Source organism: Siphateles boraxobius, unplaced genomic scaffold (genome assembly GCF_051911475.1).
Source record: "Siphateles boraxobius isolate OS27281-9 unplaced genomic scaffold, OSU_SipBor_1 11, whole genome shotgun sequence".
Classification (NCBI taxonomy): Eukaryota; Metazoa; Chordata; class Actinopteri; order Cypriniformes; family Leuciscidae; genus Siphateles; species Siphateles boraxobius.
The window spans coordinates 5,667,655-5,686,217 of NW_027508711.1; the positions used below are offsets into that span (position 1 = coordinate 5,667,655).

The window sequence follows — 18,563 nt, forward strand, 5'->3', positions numbered from 1 at the left end:
TTTGTTTCATGTTTGTTTATTGCCTTGCCATGTTTTGTATTCCGAAGATCACTGATAGACTTGAAAATGTATGTCTGAATGTCAATGCATTAGATAAGAAAATATCAAACCAAGTAGCATTTATTTTAAAGAAAGATGCAGCTGTGTGAACTTGAGGAGCACATGCACTTAAAATCAGTTGATTCAAAATTATGAAGAGAAGTGCAGCATCTCTTCAAACAAAAATATGTTAGAAGAACTTTGAGAGAACGTTTCCATAAAGTTATGAAAAAAACAGTATTTCTGAATGTTCTCTGAACGTCCAGTTTTTTAAATGTTTTAACGTTTAAATAACCAAGAAAAAACAGTTTAAGGAAACATTCCATTTGATACTTTTGCAAACATTATGGGATGTTACTTTTGAATGTTCTCTGAACTGTTTGAAACGAATAGTAACATTTAAAAAGGTGTTTCAGGTAAAAATGTTCCATGAACGACGTTCCATAAAGGCCAGATAACTTTGAATGAAAGTTCTATTAATTATACTGTAAGAATGTTTGTTCATAATGTTGAGAGAACCTTACCTGAACATTAGCTAAAGTCCTGAGAATGTTCCCTGTTAGACTTAAGTGTCCATTTTTTGGGGTCACTGTTTCGGGTATTACCTCTTATTATTGCTGTGCACATTTGGTTAATTTTAGTTGTCTACTTACAAGTAATAATGAAATGTGCAATGTGTTGATATTATAATTATAATGTACATTGTAGTTACATAACGTAATTTGTATGTCAGATATTTTTGTGAATTTGGTGCATTTTGAAATTAAAGTATTCAATGCATATATTATGTTAGCTGTGTGTGTGTGTGTGTGTGTGTGTGCGTGTGTGCGTGTGTGCGTGTGTGCGTGCGTGCGTGCGTGCGAACATTTAATAGTATAAGAACAATAATGTGTGTGTGTCCATTTGGAAGAACAACACATGATCATAAGAGAGTGGGAATAAGAGCAAGTGCCAGCAGTGTGGGCTGCAAACACACACACACACACACACACACACAGACACTGCTGAGTGAGTCAGTTTCGGTCGACAGGTCTGAGCAAGAGGGTGAGACAGGGAGGCGTGTGAACAGCAAGGTGTGTGTGAGGAAAAATTTGTGGAAAAGTGTGTGTGCTTGTTTGTTTAAGAGTGATGAATTATTGGAATTGAGTGGGAACATTTTAGTATCAGTCCAATAATCTCTCTCTCTCTCTCTCTCTCTCTCTCACTCTCTCTCTCACTCTCTCACTCTCTCTCTCTATGTATATATAGGGGATTCTTCAGGTAGATGAGCTAGTTTTCCCCTAGTTTGAGTTTAAAGGGGAAAAAAGAAATACATTTAAATTTTAATGGACAGACTATAATAGAGTAGAATTGATTATTTTGTTTAGTTAATCTGAGTGTTACAGATAAACACTTAATTTCTGTCTCCCTAGATTTTAATTTCTCTTCTACAGTTACTTTTTATTTTCAAAACTTTATATAATTTTATATTTTTCTATATGGCAAGTACATGCTATTCCATTTGAAAATAAATGTTGAGTAAATACAACCAAAACTTTATTATACCAAACTCCATGATCAGATTTTATAGCAGGACTGTGAACAATATTGTAACAAATTCATAATTTATAGCTTACAGAATTTTATTGTTTAAGTAGTCAGAAGTGTTCCTAAACAGAGGCAAATCAAGGTGCATTAAATATAAACACTTTTTAAGGAGGGTTTTCTCTCTGTTTTAAGTGTTTTTTAGCCTCAGTTTTCCCACTTTAAACCCTGCCGGCAAATGGCGCAGAAAAAGATCTCCTTAAGCTACAAACAATTTCATAAACCCTTAATTCCTTTATTAAACACCAAACAGTGATTAATAATGAACAAAACATGATGTCAGATGAGTGCACTTCATGTCATGTTTTATTGTTCTTCCTCCAGCTCTCCGATGCTAATCTCTTCATCCTGTGGAGGTGTTTTCTGATCGTACCTTGTCATTAACTCGAGTGTGACGGCCTCAGGCCCAAACCTGCACCCATCCTGAGAGATCACCCGAGGCTGCACTCTTCAGCATCACCGTTCACACCCACAAACACACCCAGAGCATTTAACTGTGCCGTTTCTCACCGCCTGTCCGCATGCAATGCAGACATGTGCGCACACGTGTGCAGGTGCATGCAAACACACATGCACATGGCAAACAAATGGATGTGTATGAGAAGGATGTGCACATGAACATGGCCAGTGTAGGATTGCAGTGTGTGTGTGTGAGGAGCGAGAGGGTGGGCAGACGTCACATCTGTCGCAGTGTCCCATGAGACTTCAGACCATGAGAACCAGCTTCTCCCCAACAAACACACACATTCACTCCTCCTCCAATGAGCAAAAGGTCAGTGTCACTGCCTGAGTTTTCTGCGAGCAAATATTTTTAGTGACTTCTAAACTGACCCAGGCAAAAGTTGGGGTCAATAAGATTTTTTGTTTTGAAATAAATTAATACTTTTATTAACCAAGGACGCATTCAATTGATCAAAAGTGACAGAAAAGTCATTTATAATTCATAATGTTATTTCTGCTTGAAATAAATGCTATTCTAATTTTTTTATCATGGTTTCCACAAAAAAATACGAAGCAGCACAGCTGTTTTCAACATTGTAGGCTATAATTAGAAATATTTCTTGAGCAGCAAATTTTAAATCACCATTAAATCATTTCTGGAGGATCTGTGACACTGAAGACTGGAGTAGGCTAATGATGCTGAAAATACAAACTTGATCACAGAAATAAATAACATTTTAACTTATTGAAACAGAAAACTGTTATTTTAAATTGTAATAATACTTAATAGGCTACTGTATTTTTGATCAAATTAATGCAGTCCTGATGAGAGACTTCTTTCAAAAATTATTGTTTGAACAACAGAAATTCCGAAATCTTCAAGTAGTTTAGTCAAATGTGTGTGTGTGTGTGTGTGTGTGTGTGTGTGTGTGTGTGTGTGTGTGTGTGTGTGTGTGTGTGTGTGTGTGTGTGTGTGTGTGTGTGTGTGTGTGTGTGTGTCAAGGGTTTGTAGTGTCAGGTTCAGAGGACTGTCCGCTCGCACGGCCTTTAACCATTAAACACATTAGCATTTAGCGTGGTTAGCATTTCACTACAACAGCTGTCTGCTACGAGTGATCCTAAAGCAGGCTTGCTGTCTCCCACACACACTAGCATGTGAATACACACATAAACAACTCACACACACACACACATGAGGGATTCAATTTATCCAGAAGGACAGCAGCACACATTCATTCATCACATAGGACTACAGCACTATTTATTCTCACATTTTCCCATAAAGTCAGATAACAACGATTCTAAATGAATCTGAATTGTCTATTTTTATTTTTCCAAAGTATTTTACTTAGAGAAATATTTGAGACACAATGTAGCCTATATACCAGTCAAAAGATTGGAATAATTAAGATTTTTTAAATGTTTTTGAAAGAAGTCTCTTCCGCTCATCAAGGCTAACTTAATTGATCATGAATACAGTAAAAACAGTAATAATATATGTTAAACTGTAATTTATTCCTGTGATCAAAGCTGAATTTTCCGAATCATTACTCCAGAAATCATTCTAATATGCTGATTTGCTGCTCAAGAAACATTTCTGATTATTATCAATGTTGAAAACAGTTGTGCTGCGTCATATTTTTGTGAAAACCGTGATGCATTTTTTTCCTGATTTCTCTGATCAATTGAATGTTTGAAAGAACAGCATTTATTCCAAATATACATATTATAACATTATAAATGTCATTACTGTCACTTTTGATCAATTTAGCTGAATAAGCATTCATTTCTTTCAAAAAAGAAATATTTTAACCAGGGTTATTACTAAAAGTATTCAAAACATTTATTGTAATTGAAAAAAGCTGGGGGGAAAAAAGACGAAAACCTGATAAAGAGCCATGGCCTCGAAACTTCACCTGTGGTGAGAACATGAGATAAAAAAAAATCTATTTTTCAGGCTGTGGTGTGCAAACTTTCCTTTCTTTTTTACATTTTTTTTTGGTTGAACACCCTTAATGAGCTTTTTTTGCCCATTAGATGTGCAAACTTTGTGTTGAATCTTAATTTTAAGTTATTCGTTGAAAAACAAACTAAAAAAAATAGAACTGTTGCCTTGGCAGTAAACTTAAATACTAAAATTATTAACTAGATATACATAAAAAATGAAACTTACTAAAACTAAAACTGAAAAACAAAACAAAAAAACAACTAGGCTATAATATGACAAAATATAATGAAATTACTAAAAATGCATCTAAACTTAACATGAAAAACTAATTCAAAATAAAAATAAAAGCTAAAATAGCACTGAAACTAACTGAGTGCAAACTTTTGACCTGTACAGTATATATAATATTTGACCAGACAGATCAACACACATAAATATACAAACACACTTGCCTGATGCATCTACTTAGAAAATGATGTATGAACACACAACCCCACCTGTGTGCATCTGAGTGAGTGAGAGTAAAATCTTCTTCTCATTGATGGGCTCAAAGTGAAATGTTTTATGATCGACACTCTCCTGGCAGAGACACACATCCGCTCTGAGCGTGAGAAAGCAGACGTTAAGAAAGAGAGAGTAAAGCGAGATGGCAGAGTATCGAGTGAGAGCGAGGTCAAGGAGACAGAGCGAGTGCTATGAGGACAATGCTGTGAGATATTTTGGAGGATGCTGAACGCAGGAGTTGAGTTTGTCTCAAGGGCACTGTCTAAATGGTGAGCAGCTTAAAACCTTCAACAAGAGTACGGACAGAGACGGCTCAGGCCAAATGCTGTACAACCTTCACAAGACGCTGGCAAGGACACAGAACACGCGCTCGATAAGTCAACCAAAGCCCCGGGAGTGTTTAAGGAGTCTGTTTTTGGAAAGCGAGAGGACCAACCCCAGGGCGAGGTCTGGACACCAGTTGTCGGAGACTTAGAGAAAATGATACAGCGAACAGCTGAGAAACAAAACCCTCACACACACACACACACACACACACCAGCAAGAGACAAACATACCAAATGAGAAGAGAAGAGAAACACACAAAAATCTAAATAAGAATTACACTATTTAGCCTAAATAAAAAATAGATGAGAAGAGATGCAATTGAGAATAGAAAAGAAGACAAGATGAGAGATGAAAAAAGAAAGACATGGCGAGACAATGAGAAGGGAATAAGATGGGATAAAGCAAGAACAGAAGAGAGGTTTTATATACAGTATACACAAGAAATGCTGTTCTTTTTATTCATCAAATAATCCTGAGGAAAAAAAACTATCATGGTTTCCACAAAAATATTTGGCAGCAAAACTATTTTCAACACTGATAATAATCAGAAATGTTTCTTGAGCAGCAAATCATCATATTAGACTGATTTCTGACATCTGAAGATTTAGCTTTGAACACAGGAATAAATTATATTTTACAATACATTCACATTTAAAATGGCTATTTTTAATTGTAATAATATTTTACAATATTACGATTTTTTTTACTGTATTTTTTAAATCATATAACTGCAGACTTGGTGAGCAAAAGAGACTTCTTTCAATTTTTTTTTAAAATCTTACCATCCCTTAAACTTTTGAACACACACACACACGTATAAAAATAAAAATTTAAACCACACACAATTCTTTACCAATAAAACATAATTAATAATTCTGTTAACCCTATTTTTTTCTAAAAGTTATCAATTCTATTCTGAATGTATATGCAATCTGCAGTATCTTCATTTTTCAGATTGCCAACTTTGCCGCACTCACAATTCAACAAACTATATGTTGTGTTTCTTGAAACTCTACTCTACAACTTTCTACAAAAGTTCATTCAGAGACAAGACCAGACCAGACTCGAAAAGATGTGAATCTTTTAACACTGAAACGAGAAACGGATCTGTGAGATGTTGAGATGTTGTTGGTGGCACTGCAGCACTGAAGCTACTGAAATATGATATATATATATATATATATATATATATATATATATATATATATATATATATATATATATATATATATATATATACACACACACACACACACACACACACACACACACACATGAGTACACAGTCTGAGAAGATTATCAGAAGTGCATGCACTTAAAATAACAACTTATTGTCTGTTTTTTCAGATTTGTCTTTCCTCAACTGTGACCTAAATGTGTTCCAAAGCAGTCGAGCTCTTTTTAAGGTCTTAAGAGAAAGTTAAAATGATGATTGAAGTTATTAAGCATCATTATTACAGCAAGCGACTATACATATATTCAGGTTGTCAGAAGCAGATTTTACAGTCACTCATTTGTGGGTTCAGCTCCATGTTCTGTGTGAATTGGGCCTGTTTCCTGCCATGAGGCGTGAAGTGTCCTTCTCACCTGCACACAACTGTGTGTGTGTGTGTGTGTGTGTGTGTGTGTGTGTGTGTGTGTGTGTGTGTGTGTGTGTGTGTGTGTGTGTGTGTGTGTGTGTGTGTGTGTGTGTGTAGAGAGAGAGCGCTTGCAACGCCAAGACCATGGGTTCCATTCCTAGGTAAAGCAGGAACTGAATGTAAATGTGCACCTTGAAATGCAATGTTAGTTGCTTTGGATAAAAGCATCTGCCAAACGTAAATGTTTACACAAACACACGCACACATGCTGTAGGGTAAAGAGCACAGGCATGCACAGCTCAGATTTGAGATTCCTCCAATGGGGGTTGTGTCTGTCATCAGCTTTAGAAATGCAAATAAAGCTTTATTATTCAAACTCTCGGAGGGGGAGGGATGGCACAGATGCATCAGGATGGCATGTGAGGACTCGTTCACAGTGTGTAGTGTGAAATTCGTCAGGTGATTACAGTACTTCACTCATTCAGGATCTAGTAGGTGATAGACGGTGTTTAAACTCAGTCACACTCACTGTCCGCTGCTTTGATCATGACTGGACCCTGTGCTGGTTAACCTGACTAGAGTTATTCTGGTCAACTGTATGGCCATGTTGTTTTGTTCAAATAATTTGATCTGGTTAACTCACCATCTCCGTATACAACAAGTTACCTTTTAAACTGCACTGCAATACATCAGTTACATAAAACATTTTAAGTTAAGAAATTCAAAGTTTTAGTTAGCAGAACTGGCAGATTTTTTTATTTTGTACTTATATATTTTAATTACTCTTAACTTGAAATATTTGTGTAAGCTTATTCATACATTTATTTAAAAGTATGTAATCTCAACTTAAATATTTTTAGTAGTGTAAACTTGGACGGCTTTAACTACCTTATTCAGTAAATGCTTGCTAATTGGCAACACAATGCTTTGATAGCCATAGCATAGCAATTGCTGAATGAGTACGACAGTCTACATATATATGTTTTCAAACTAAGCACATGCTCCACTTCACCCCCCAAAAAACGGCAAATAAGAGAAACTCTTCTAGCATAGCAAAACAGCAAAACATCCAATTTAACATTAATCTTGCACAAAAAACATTATATAACAATTTTAGTATTTACTCCCTTTCAATTGTCATGGCAAAGCATGCTGGGAAATAGAAATCCCAGTAGTTTCAGTTATAGGCCTATTTAAGTTTGTCTAAATTAAAAGAATCAAGTTCATAAAACTCAAAACTTTTAATCAATTCAGATTACTCATATTGCGTCAGTTATGAACTCAAAAGAAAAAGAAAGTTCTAAATACTCATAAAAGTTAATTTTACTGAACTAATGTGTTTAATTTAAGTTTACCCTACTCAAACCAATTAAATATTTTGAGCATTAGGGTTTGCAGGGAAAGGTTTTTTGCTTAAAACAAGAAAAAGATAAACAAACAAAAAACTTATAAGTAAATTGATTTAGTTTTAAGGTTGTTTAAACATTTTTACTGGTAAACAAGACAAAAATGTTGTCTTGTTTTAAAAAACAGCACAATAAGCAAGATTTTCAGGTAAACATTACCAATGTAAAACTCAAGCCCTCTGTCCCTGTGAAATGTGTGTGTTCAAATGGGAAGGAAGGGAGTTTTAGGAACAGAGGAAAAAGGAAGTACCGCTGTTCTCAAATCAAAGTTGGCTAAGTGCATTTAGTTGACTTTTTCAACCTTAAACTTTCCTCAAACACTTTGAGATTTGCATTTAGGAATCAAAATGAAACTTCAGTGGCACGACGAGAGGTTATTTGTCTCCTGAGCTCATCAACAGTTATCTAACATCCATCAGTTACAGTTTTGGCAAACTCTCTTTCTTTCGCCCTCTCATTCAACTTTTTTTTATGCCCTGCGGTTGCAGATTTCACAATAAAACGGTTCCCACGGGCCGACACACACAGACAAGCACACATATCGTGGGTGCTGTCAAACAAGATGTGACATTACTATGATTCCTCAGGCAATGAAACTACACATGCAGTTTCATGCCAAAAAAAGGGGTGAAAAAAGGCTAGCAAACTTGTACATGAACAAAAACAATAAGACAGAAATTGCATTAGTGTATATGGATTGTAAATAGAAACATTAAAAGAGAAATTATAGCACTCAACAACACTTGTAAGATCATAAGTACAGTGTAGGTCAATTATAGGTCATACAAAGGGGAATTCGTCTGACGTTATTGATCTTTACCTCTTATTGATAATTTTAGAGATGACTATTGAAGTGCCTTAGTGTGATAGAAAAATAGATTATGACTAAGCAACAGTGTGCTCACATTTACATAAAAGTACTGCAGTGGTACCATGGTAAAGTGACTGTATCTGAGAAATGGAAAAAAATTGTATATACAGTATGTGCGCATGATATATATATATATATATATATATATATATATATATATATATATATATATCTGTGTGTGTGTGTGTGTGTGTGTGTGTGAGTGTGTGTGTGTGTGTGTGTGTGTGTGTGTGTGTGTGTGTGTGTGTGTGTGTGTGTGTGTGTGTGTGTGTGTGTGTGTGTGTGTGTGTGTGAACATGCAATAATTTAGAAGCCTACTAGTTTGAAGTGGTCTACGATCTTACTAAATTATTAAAGGCCCACTGAAGTGCCTTGAAACGTGCAGCATTATTCAGTGTGTTGACGTAGATTTCACTGAAACAGGAAGTCAGGGCGGGACATATCGAACAGTTCCTCCCCTTTTTAAAAACAGCCAATTGCGTTTAGTTTATATCACAGCTCGGCCAGAGCCGTTGAGCTCGGGAAAGCTGGACTTTACTCATAACCTCTAACCATTTCTCCTCCTAATCTCCTCCATATCACTTCAAAATATAAAATTCAAAATTCTTTGCAGAATTCAAATGGGTCCGATATGTTTTGTGGTCTGCGTCACTAAATCACTGGAGCTGTGGCGGTTTGCGTGACACTAACGTGAAACCAGACTTCATTCGCCCCAATGGAAAGCATATTTACACTGTCTGAATTGTTCTCTATCCCCTATAATGCACTATGTGCCATTCACCTAGAAAACAGTAAATGTGTGAACAAGTGAACGATTTAAGCCGCAGCTTCAGCGTCTATTTATAATGAAGGGGCGGAGCTTCAGATTCTAGAGAGCATTTGATTGGACAGAAAATCTGATGAGATGCTAAAGTGAGAGACTGAGTTTTGAATGCTTTTATCTTCTAAATGCAAATTTTGTCATTGTTTTGGTGCACACTAGCTTATAGATAACAGTAGAGTCATAACAGGCTAACATATTTATACTAAAAGCCCAAAAAACTTAAATTTTGATTTCACTTTAAAATGTTCACATACATTTATATTAGATACTCCAAAGTAGCTACTTTTAATGTGTTCAAAAAATACAAAAGAAAATATGTTATTAAACATTTACAGACATGGTATTACCATATATGTTACTAAGGTACCATGTAAGGAAAACGTAAGTATTACTATTGCACATGCACAGATCCATGGCATTACCATGGTACCATGTCCAAAAACTCTTAGCTGGTGATACAGAAACATTTCCCTCCTTTTGAAATGGGTGACAAAAGACACACACTTTCAGCATTGGGTCTTGATTTGTTAATGAGACCTCCCTCCTTTTCTATGGGTCTGAACTGGCGCCAACAGAAAGCAGTGATCCGCCCTAGTCCCTCCTCAATCCTCTATGGGACAGGAATAAACCTGCATATCCCACATTTATCCTGGGAAGAAAGTGTGAGAAAGTTTTTTTTTCTTCCCTCGCGGTGAAACTAAACTGCAGGGAGTGTTCATTCTCTTTTTTTCAGATGCACATTAATTTGAAGAAAATCTCTCTCTCTCTCTCTCTCTCTCTCTCTCTCTCTCTCTCTCTCAGTACCTGCGCGGATGGATAACAGGGGCGGGCGTCTCGAGCGTGAGAAGTCGTTCAGATTCAGAATAGCTCGCGACTGAGTCCCACGCGACAGTGACATCAGCGCACGCGCACGCTCACGCGCGCTCCGAGCTGAGAATCAAGCAGAGTTCCCACGAGCAGCAGCGACAAGAGACGCTCTCGAGAGACACTGGAATTTATTTATTAATTAACACGGATATTTATTCAAACTCTTTTGCACTTTTTGGGAGATTTAAAGAAGACGTCGGGGGATCTATGAGAACTTCAGAAAGGATTTTAAAGAAGTTGTAACGCCGAGGCGGAGTTATGAACCGTTTCTTGGTGAAATTAACGCTACTGACGGCAGCATCGCTCGCGACGGTGGCACAAGGTATCAAAGATCAATGCAACTCTAATAACTTTCTTTTAAATGATATGCACTTAGTCATATGACTCTGTTTTGATTCATCTGATGTTTCCAAACTGTTCTGTTTTGATTTGCTCTGAGATATTTCTGCAGAACTTGAGCTATGAGCGTCACTTGTTGAACTGCATGTTCTGATATTGTCTTTGATATTGATAAACACAAGTTATTGTCTTTCACAACTATTTCTTTCATTTCCATTATTTGTATGTCATTTATTGTCATTTTTGTTGCATGAAACAATAGACACAAACAACAAAAATCAGCCAGGTATCAGTTGTGTAGACTAAAAACCAACATATAATAGCCTACAATAACAGACTTTCAGAAAGAACAACTCGCTCTTTCTTTCTTTCTAATATGGGGTGTATATTGATATTCATTATTGATTCTGTTGAAGTGTAATTCAGTGAAAGCTTATTTTAATGGGGTAAATTGGACCACTTTTTGACAACCGCCTCAGTTAGGCTACAAGAAGTGTTTCCAATGTGTCTAAAATCTATCTTTTTAATTTGTTCATTCACTAATGTAACTTTGGCGAATAGTTTCTGTTCTTGTTAATATGTAGGCTAAAGATCAGATGCATATCTTGACGTTAAGCTTGAGTAACTTCAGAACTTTATGCCAGTGTAAGTGCTTGATTTCTGAAGTTATTGTGGTTGTTTTTTAGTGTTCAGGATTTTTTTTGTCTGCGGTGTCCCTGATGTTGATTGAGTTGCATTGTGTGTGGAGTCTGGAGGAAAGCGATCTGTGAGTGAGTGAATGAATGAAGGGAGGGCAGGAGGAGGGGGTTGTTCTGTTGTTCTCGTGCGCTGGTAAACAATGGCTCGAGACAGTGTTTTATAGGCTCGTGCTGGACTCTGATTCCTTTTGTCCGCGCGGCGTGGGCTCTGCAGCTGTCGCGCGCGCCCCTAGACCCCCCCGTCTCTCGCTCTCTCTCTATCTCTCTCTCTCTCCTCTTCTTCCCCCTCCTCCTCCTCCTCACACGCGCGACGCTCCACCAGGCCACGCTCCGGTAGAGGAACCGAGAGAAGACAGACAGGGAAATGACACAACTAGACAGAAGGGATAGGAAACGAAACACGCTTATTAATGTTAAATTCTTCACATTTCAAGCCTGAGGTAAACCAGTTAAGAAAGAGAGAAATTATGCTAACAATAAGTTCTGTGGGGGTACCACAGTAGGCTAACGTTACAATAATGGTATCTGATGGCAATTCCATGCTACTTTTGGTTTAGCCTATTGTGTGTGGATGTTTTCTCCATACTAGTCAGTGGGGTCCATCAAATGTTGGTTTCCCAAGAAACTCATACATGTTTAGTATGATAACCTGAGGGTGAGTAAATGATGACAAATAAAATTTTTGGGTGAACTATCCCTTTAACTTCCATTACATTTAATAATTAAATTTTATTAAATAATGACATTGTGATATTTAATAACTCCTGGGAAAAGCGTAGAAAAATTCTTAACTTGAACATATTTAATTGGCAATCTCAATAAAATGACTTTCTGAACCTCTTTCCAATAACTACAAATGACCGAAAAGGTCATTTATTCAGCCAAAAATTAGCTTAGTAAGTTCTGTGCGGCCTATTCTGTGCATAAGTTTAAAGCTGTGCAACATCTGAATCGGACACAAAAGATAAGGGAAAAAAGGAGAATTAGTAGTGGTGTAATCTATAACAAGGAGGACCAATCTGAAGGTTTTGACTTAGAGCTTTGTCTATAGACAGTCGTTACCAATTAAAGACGCCCTGCAGGCAGCTGGTTTCCTTCAACAAGTGCACAACTGCGGTCTATGGTGACTGGCTTCGATGTGCTGTTAATCCCTAAAGTGTGACGTTGCACGCTCCTGCTAAAAAATACACTTCCCTCCATCATTGGACACATTTGGCTTATTAAACGATATAGAATGCTCACTCAAAGTCAAATGTGCACATCCCAACACTGTCAGCTAAACTTAAACTGGCGTGAAGCTGATATATTAATACTGAAACAGGAAGGAGTGTATTTTGGGTTTAAACCCTTGTTACAGGCTGACTGCCACATGGAGAGGGAATTGTAGAGAATGTGGAGCTATTTCCAAGCTCAGGGTTAGATAACTGGATTTTCAGGATGTCTTTAGATGAATAGTCAAGAACCATTCATCAAGAACCCCCCTCCTTGCCAGTCCCCCATCAAAGTCAGTTATTCACAATTCAACAAAAGGCCAGTGGCGCTACATCGGGGCCACAAAACAAAGGGCTCCGGGCCCTTTATTGATGTCTGTAGGTGGCAAGGTTCTTTTGTAAGGAGTTAGCATGTGTGTTTGCATTGACAGGTGTGCTATGTGTTGTACAGGTGGGTAGGTGAATGCAGGTTTGACCTGATTTTCTGCAGGTGATTTGTGTGGTTTAGTTGATTGCTGGGATGTACTAACATATGTTTGTGTTTGTTTAGGGCAAAGATGCTCAGAATACTGTCAGAATGGAGGAATATGCGAGCTCAAGCCGAGCGGGGAAGCATCATGCAGGTACGTTACAAAAACATTAAACTGTACTCTTAACTGTTCAAGGTTCTTTGGAGAACCCAAAATGGTTCTTCTATGGCATCGTTGGGAAAACACTGTTATTTTTAAGAGTTTAGGAACCTTTTTAAGTTCCACAAAGTTTTTATTCTCTAGTTCTGTGGAAAACCATTTATTCTTTGGTGCTAGAATCCAAAACACGGATCTGAAAAACTTTTTGAATCTCCAAAGAACCATATAGCGACTCTATATGCACCAGTTCTTTGTTGAACTTTGAAGAACCTTTATTTGAAAGAGTGTAACGTGCATAATATTGAGTTGTAAATAAAACAAAGACTATTAGATTGTTTTACAGGAAAATTCTCTATTTCTACTTAAATTTCCCATTTTATTCAAAGTGTTACTTGCTGTTAGTTTGTATTTATTTTTTCAGTTTGCCTAGTAAAATGGTTGTAAAAGACCATGTTTTTAAAGTAATGTGTGTATACCTGTGTATTTTTTTGTAAGCTGAGATCTACTATGTTAAGATTCCATCTGTAGGACGAAACCCTTCTTAGCAACCAGACAAAGCTCTCTGCATCTTTCGAGTGTGTGCGCATGTGCGAACATGCACGCGGCCATAGTCATTTGGTTTCAAACTTAGATAAAAGACCCCCCTACCAACCCCCCAGTAGTCCGTTGGTGCCCTGCTGCAGTGGGAAGCTGCTTCTGTCAATGTCTATTCATGCCATTCAGCTCAACAGCTGGCCCTCACCTCCTATTGTCTCACACACACACATTTAGCAAGCATGGAATAAAACTTGCATCTTTTCTTATAGGATGCATACACTAAGATTTCCTATGATTTTTTTCATCAAAATCAGATTTGGTTGTCTTTTTTGCTTTTATCTGTTTTCTTACACTCTCGGGAGGCTCTCTGTATGTGTCTGAATGGTGTCTTTTTTGGAGGGCAGATGGCGGAGGGGGTAACAAGATTGCAGGAGCTCATGAGAATGGCCTCAGTGTGTGTGAGACGCTTTAAAGTGGGGAAATTCAAATGCAAACAAGTGTGTGAGACTGTTAGCCACATTTCTCTTTCTCCATTTAATCTTGCAAAATGTAATCAAGGAAAAGATTGCCATATCCTTTGTCACTTTTACAATTTCAAGTTCAAAATAAAATTGAATTTTGATTGCGAGGGAGTTCTGGATGTTCTTCACGCTAAGAAAACTGTTCAATGATGGTTCTCTGTGGCATCACTGTGAAAACCCCATTTTAAACTTTATTTCACTGCAAATCTATGGGTTTCACACACACATTCAGTGGGGGCCAAACCCAGAACATCCTGTTGTGATGACCACGTCAGTAAACAGGAAGAGCGGAGATATTTTTTTATCCCAGAAATATCTCATCTGAACTTTGACGCCTTTCCTGTGTGGTCCGAATCTCAGCCTTGGAAATTGTTTGTAAATCGCCAGTGTTTGTGAGTGCGTCAGCGTGTGGGGATTTCTCTGGCTTGTTGCACCTAAATTGAGGTCGGCCCTGCTTGAACTTGTTAAAGTTCACATGAACTTCTGACATTTAGTGAGAGGATGCCCTACTTTACGTCGAGTTAAGTGTTCCTGTAATGATCTTTGATGACACAGGCTCATTTATAATGCAAATAATCTTCATGTGAAGTGGTGAAACTCTGACAGTCTATAGTCATACTAGATTACATACTCATTCTATACTAGGAAACTTGACTTATTTGGGTGATGCCATATTAAAACCACTTATTTCAAGTATTTGTAGGTGTGGTCAGAGTTATGGAGGTGTTATGTATAAGCTACGGCTTGTTATGTATGCGCAGCAGTATTGTTATTATCTAAAACAATTAAAGATCGCTTTTGTTTATTGAAATGAAACCAATATTAGATGAAGAAATTCAGCTTGGAAAACTTTTTAAACAAAAATGTAGAAATGTTGCCTTTGCAACTAACTGAAATAAAATAGGTTTAAGTGCTAAAATAACTCAAACTAAAATATAAAGTCAAATAGAAATATATAAAAACAAAAACTTAAAAACATGACAAAAGCAGATGACAAAATTACTAAAGACCTAAATTAAAATATAAAAACAATAGCTAATTCAAAATATTAATGCATACTATAATAATAATACTAAAATAACACTGTGTAGTCTTGTAAAACATCCATTTACCATGTCTTTGATGGTCATTCAGATGTACTGATTAGCGAAAACATTTTATTGAATTAAATAGTATTTTTAACTATTATTTTGTCTTGTGTTAATTCTTCTAAAGGCAAGATTTCTCAAATCATTAGTGCACTTTGTCTTTCTGGTCAAATGTTCCTGATTGTATCCTGATGATTGGAAAATGTCAACAGCTCCAACCTATTCCATGGTTTTCAACATTTTTGGGCTTCGTTTTACTTGAGCTTAGTGCTTTAGTGATGTATATGAATAGAAAATTGCAAATTGTGTCATAACACGATTCATAATGCAACAAGGTACCTGTGTGTTTTGTTAGTTTTTTCGTATATGAACAACATACAATGTTCTTTGACTCCTGATCATTCCACAACACCTGAGTCAGTTCTGGAACTGTTGGAATGCTGGAGGGTGGGAAGTTAATTGGAAGCGTGGAATCAGAATTCCAGAGTTCTCTATTTGAATCCTGGAATGCTGTATGACCTTGTATCGCTGGATTGGTGACAGCTTTTGACTGGGCATTATAATGATGGCGAATCTACTCTGTGTGGTGTGTTTTAAATGCATCATCACTAGACGTGTGTGATGTTGTGCAAATGAGTTATTTGTAGAATGAAACTGTGTGAGCTGGAGACAGTTCGTTGTGATGAACATGCGCTTCTAATTTTGGCCTCGCACCAAAACTGTTTGAAACAGCTTGTGTCTGGAAGCATGACTTCAGCTTTTTACCTTTTGTTGAGTAACTTCTGCATTATAATATTTCACTTAAACACACTTCCATGTCATGTGTTTGTTTCTAATGTGTGGGTTTGCATGCACGGTTTATGGTTTAGCGACGTGCTTTCCTGCGATCCTCTTCTCTGAGCTGAATTTAAACCCATTACAATTCAATTCCAGTTCAAAATCAACTCACTTAAGCTCTGAGAAAACGACGATGGAGCGGTTTTGTTGATGAAAGTGAAGTGAGCGACTTAAATCTAGTTAGTTAACATTAGTAAGCTAACATGAATAACAATAAGCAATAAATCTTTGACCGCATTGATTAATCTTTTTTAATGTTAGTCAATAAAAATAAAATTCTTCATTGTTTGCTCATAATAGTTAACAGTGCATTACCTAGTGTTAACAGATACATCTTTTGATTTTAAAAAATGTATTTAGTAAATGTGGAATTGAGCATTAAGATTAACAACTGCTCTATTTTTCATTTGTTCATTCATGTTCACTAATGTTAGCAAATTAAACCTTATTGTAAAGTGTTACTGATATATACTATTTGATAAGTTCACTGCCTGTAGTGGCCACCAAAACAGAAACTGACTCAAATTGATCTGTTTGATTGAAATGTGTCGTCTTTGCAAAGGTGTGAACCGTAAGAACACTGTGGGCCAGACAGAGAAAATGAAAGTTTGGTGTTTTGATTCACACTGAGGGGCAGGAAGTCTGCGGTGTGAAAACACACACACACTTGCACAGAAGGCCGTGGCAGCAGCAGCAGATGGTAGACCAGCCCACTGGAATGGGGGGGTCTGTTGCCTGCAGTCACAAATGTGCTCAGGGTTCACAGGTCACCGCAGCATCTGTTCAGAGTCGAGTCTCACACGCACTCCTGCTCTCGGACCTGTTGCCGCGACGGGCTGCAGATGACTTCTGCTGCTGCCTCTGGGGACAAAGAGAGAGATTGCGTTAATGCCTCAAGTAAACTCACACACTCATCTGCGCCTGCAGGTGTTTGCATTGGGATGTCTCTATTATTAAACTACTGCATGTGATTTGCAGTTGTATTGTGATTTATGGCTACCAATTAACATATTAACTAGATTTGAGTCATTTTTCTACATTTATTTTTAAAATATTTATAGTTTTGATATTTATTTATTTATATATATACACACACACACACACACACAGACACACATATATATTTTACATTTTAGTGCTGTCAAATCGATTATATATTTACAAACTTATGTTAGATGTGATTAATCGATTAGACAGCACTAATAAATTTATATCTATTCATTTAATTTTTTTGTTTAAATTAAACTTAAGTGCACTACATACAATATTGATATCTTTAAAAAGTTATGTAATACATTTATGTAGGTATATGAACAATATATACATTTATAAAATTTTTGTATACATTTTCTATTTTTCTTTTAAAGAGCATTGGATTCATTAAAGTGCAATGCGCTACGTTTTGAAAATAAATGTCATTTTTGGCCAAATTTCAGCAAAAAAAAAATTTCATCGCAAATTTGACATTTAAGAGAGAAACATTCAATGCTAATATATCTACAATGATGTGTTTAATAAAGACAAAACGAATAAATGAAAGTGATAAATATGGATGAAAACAAATCATGTCAATCGAGATTCTGTGCAGATAAAAGTGAGATTTCCAATAGTTTGGGAGGGGCGGAGTTTTCTCTTCTCTTGGGAGCTGCCTTAGTGACCTTATGCCACTCGCCATGGCAACAGGCTATGGGGGAGGGGCAGAGTACAGTGGGAGGGGCCTGCAGCACAGCTGCCCTTATTTATGCACACACCTGCTGCAACACACACACACTCGTATGAATAAAGCACACTGTATTTACTATATCTTTTACTTTTGAGTTCACATTTTGAAATTTGCTTTAGTAGCTGTTGAAGAAAGGGTTCAAATGTGTAATTTGTATGTGTCCATATGAGAGGGAGAGCATGTGACACTGTGTGTGTGTGTTCTTGTGGGTCCTGATCGCCCTGAGGAATTCAGATGAGTTAGAACAGTGTCTTTCTTTCACACCCTGTTTATATCCACACACACACACACACATTTACTTGGTCAACTAAAGTAGAACATATCATAGATGTCTGCTGTTTTTGTATAAATACCAGTAACCCTGACCTGAAGCCTAAAAGAAAACATTTGTTTGTATAAATAAATAAATATAAACGCTTATAAATACATAAATATAAATTCATTAATAAATAAGTAAATAGAGTAATGAAAATTAAATGCATATAAATAATCCTAACCTTAACCCTAAAAGAAGACATTTGCAATTCTAGACTTAATTTTTTTAAATAAATAAATATAAACAAATTAAAATTATGTATATAAATTCGAAT

The 18,563-nt window shown here is 36.6% G+C and overlaps 1 protein-coding gene and 1 long non-coding RNA gene across 2 annotated transcripts in view; both read left to right on the forward strand.

Annotated features, from left to right (window-relative positions):
- The first annotated feature begins 2,965 nt into the window (after window positions 1-2,965).
- Window positions 2,966-18,563, forward strand: part of LOC143700483 (uncharacterized) — a 41,198-nt gene continuing 25,600 nt past the window's right edge. The window contains exon 1 of the long non-coding RNA XR_013189377.1: window positions 2,966-3,068. This is a non-coding gene — a long non-coding RNA (uncharacterized LOC143700483). The remainder of the gene's footprint in view (window positions 3,069-18,563) is intronic.
- Window positions 10,456-18,563, forward strand: part of notch1a (notch receptor 1a) — a 33,708-nt gene continuing 25,600 nt past the window's right edge. Inside the window, 2 exon segments of the mRNA XM_077194369.1 lie at window positions 10,456-10,712; window positions 13,189-13,261. Of these exon segments, the coding sequence (XP_077050484.1) occupies window positions 10,649-10,712; window positions 13,189-13,261 (137 nt within the window). The 5' untranslated portion in view covers window positions 10,456-10,648.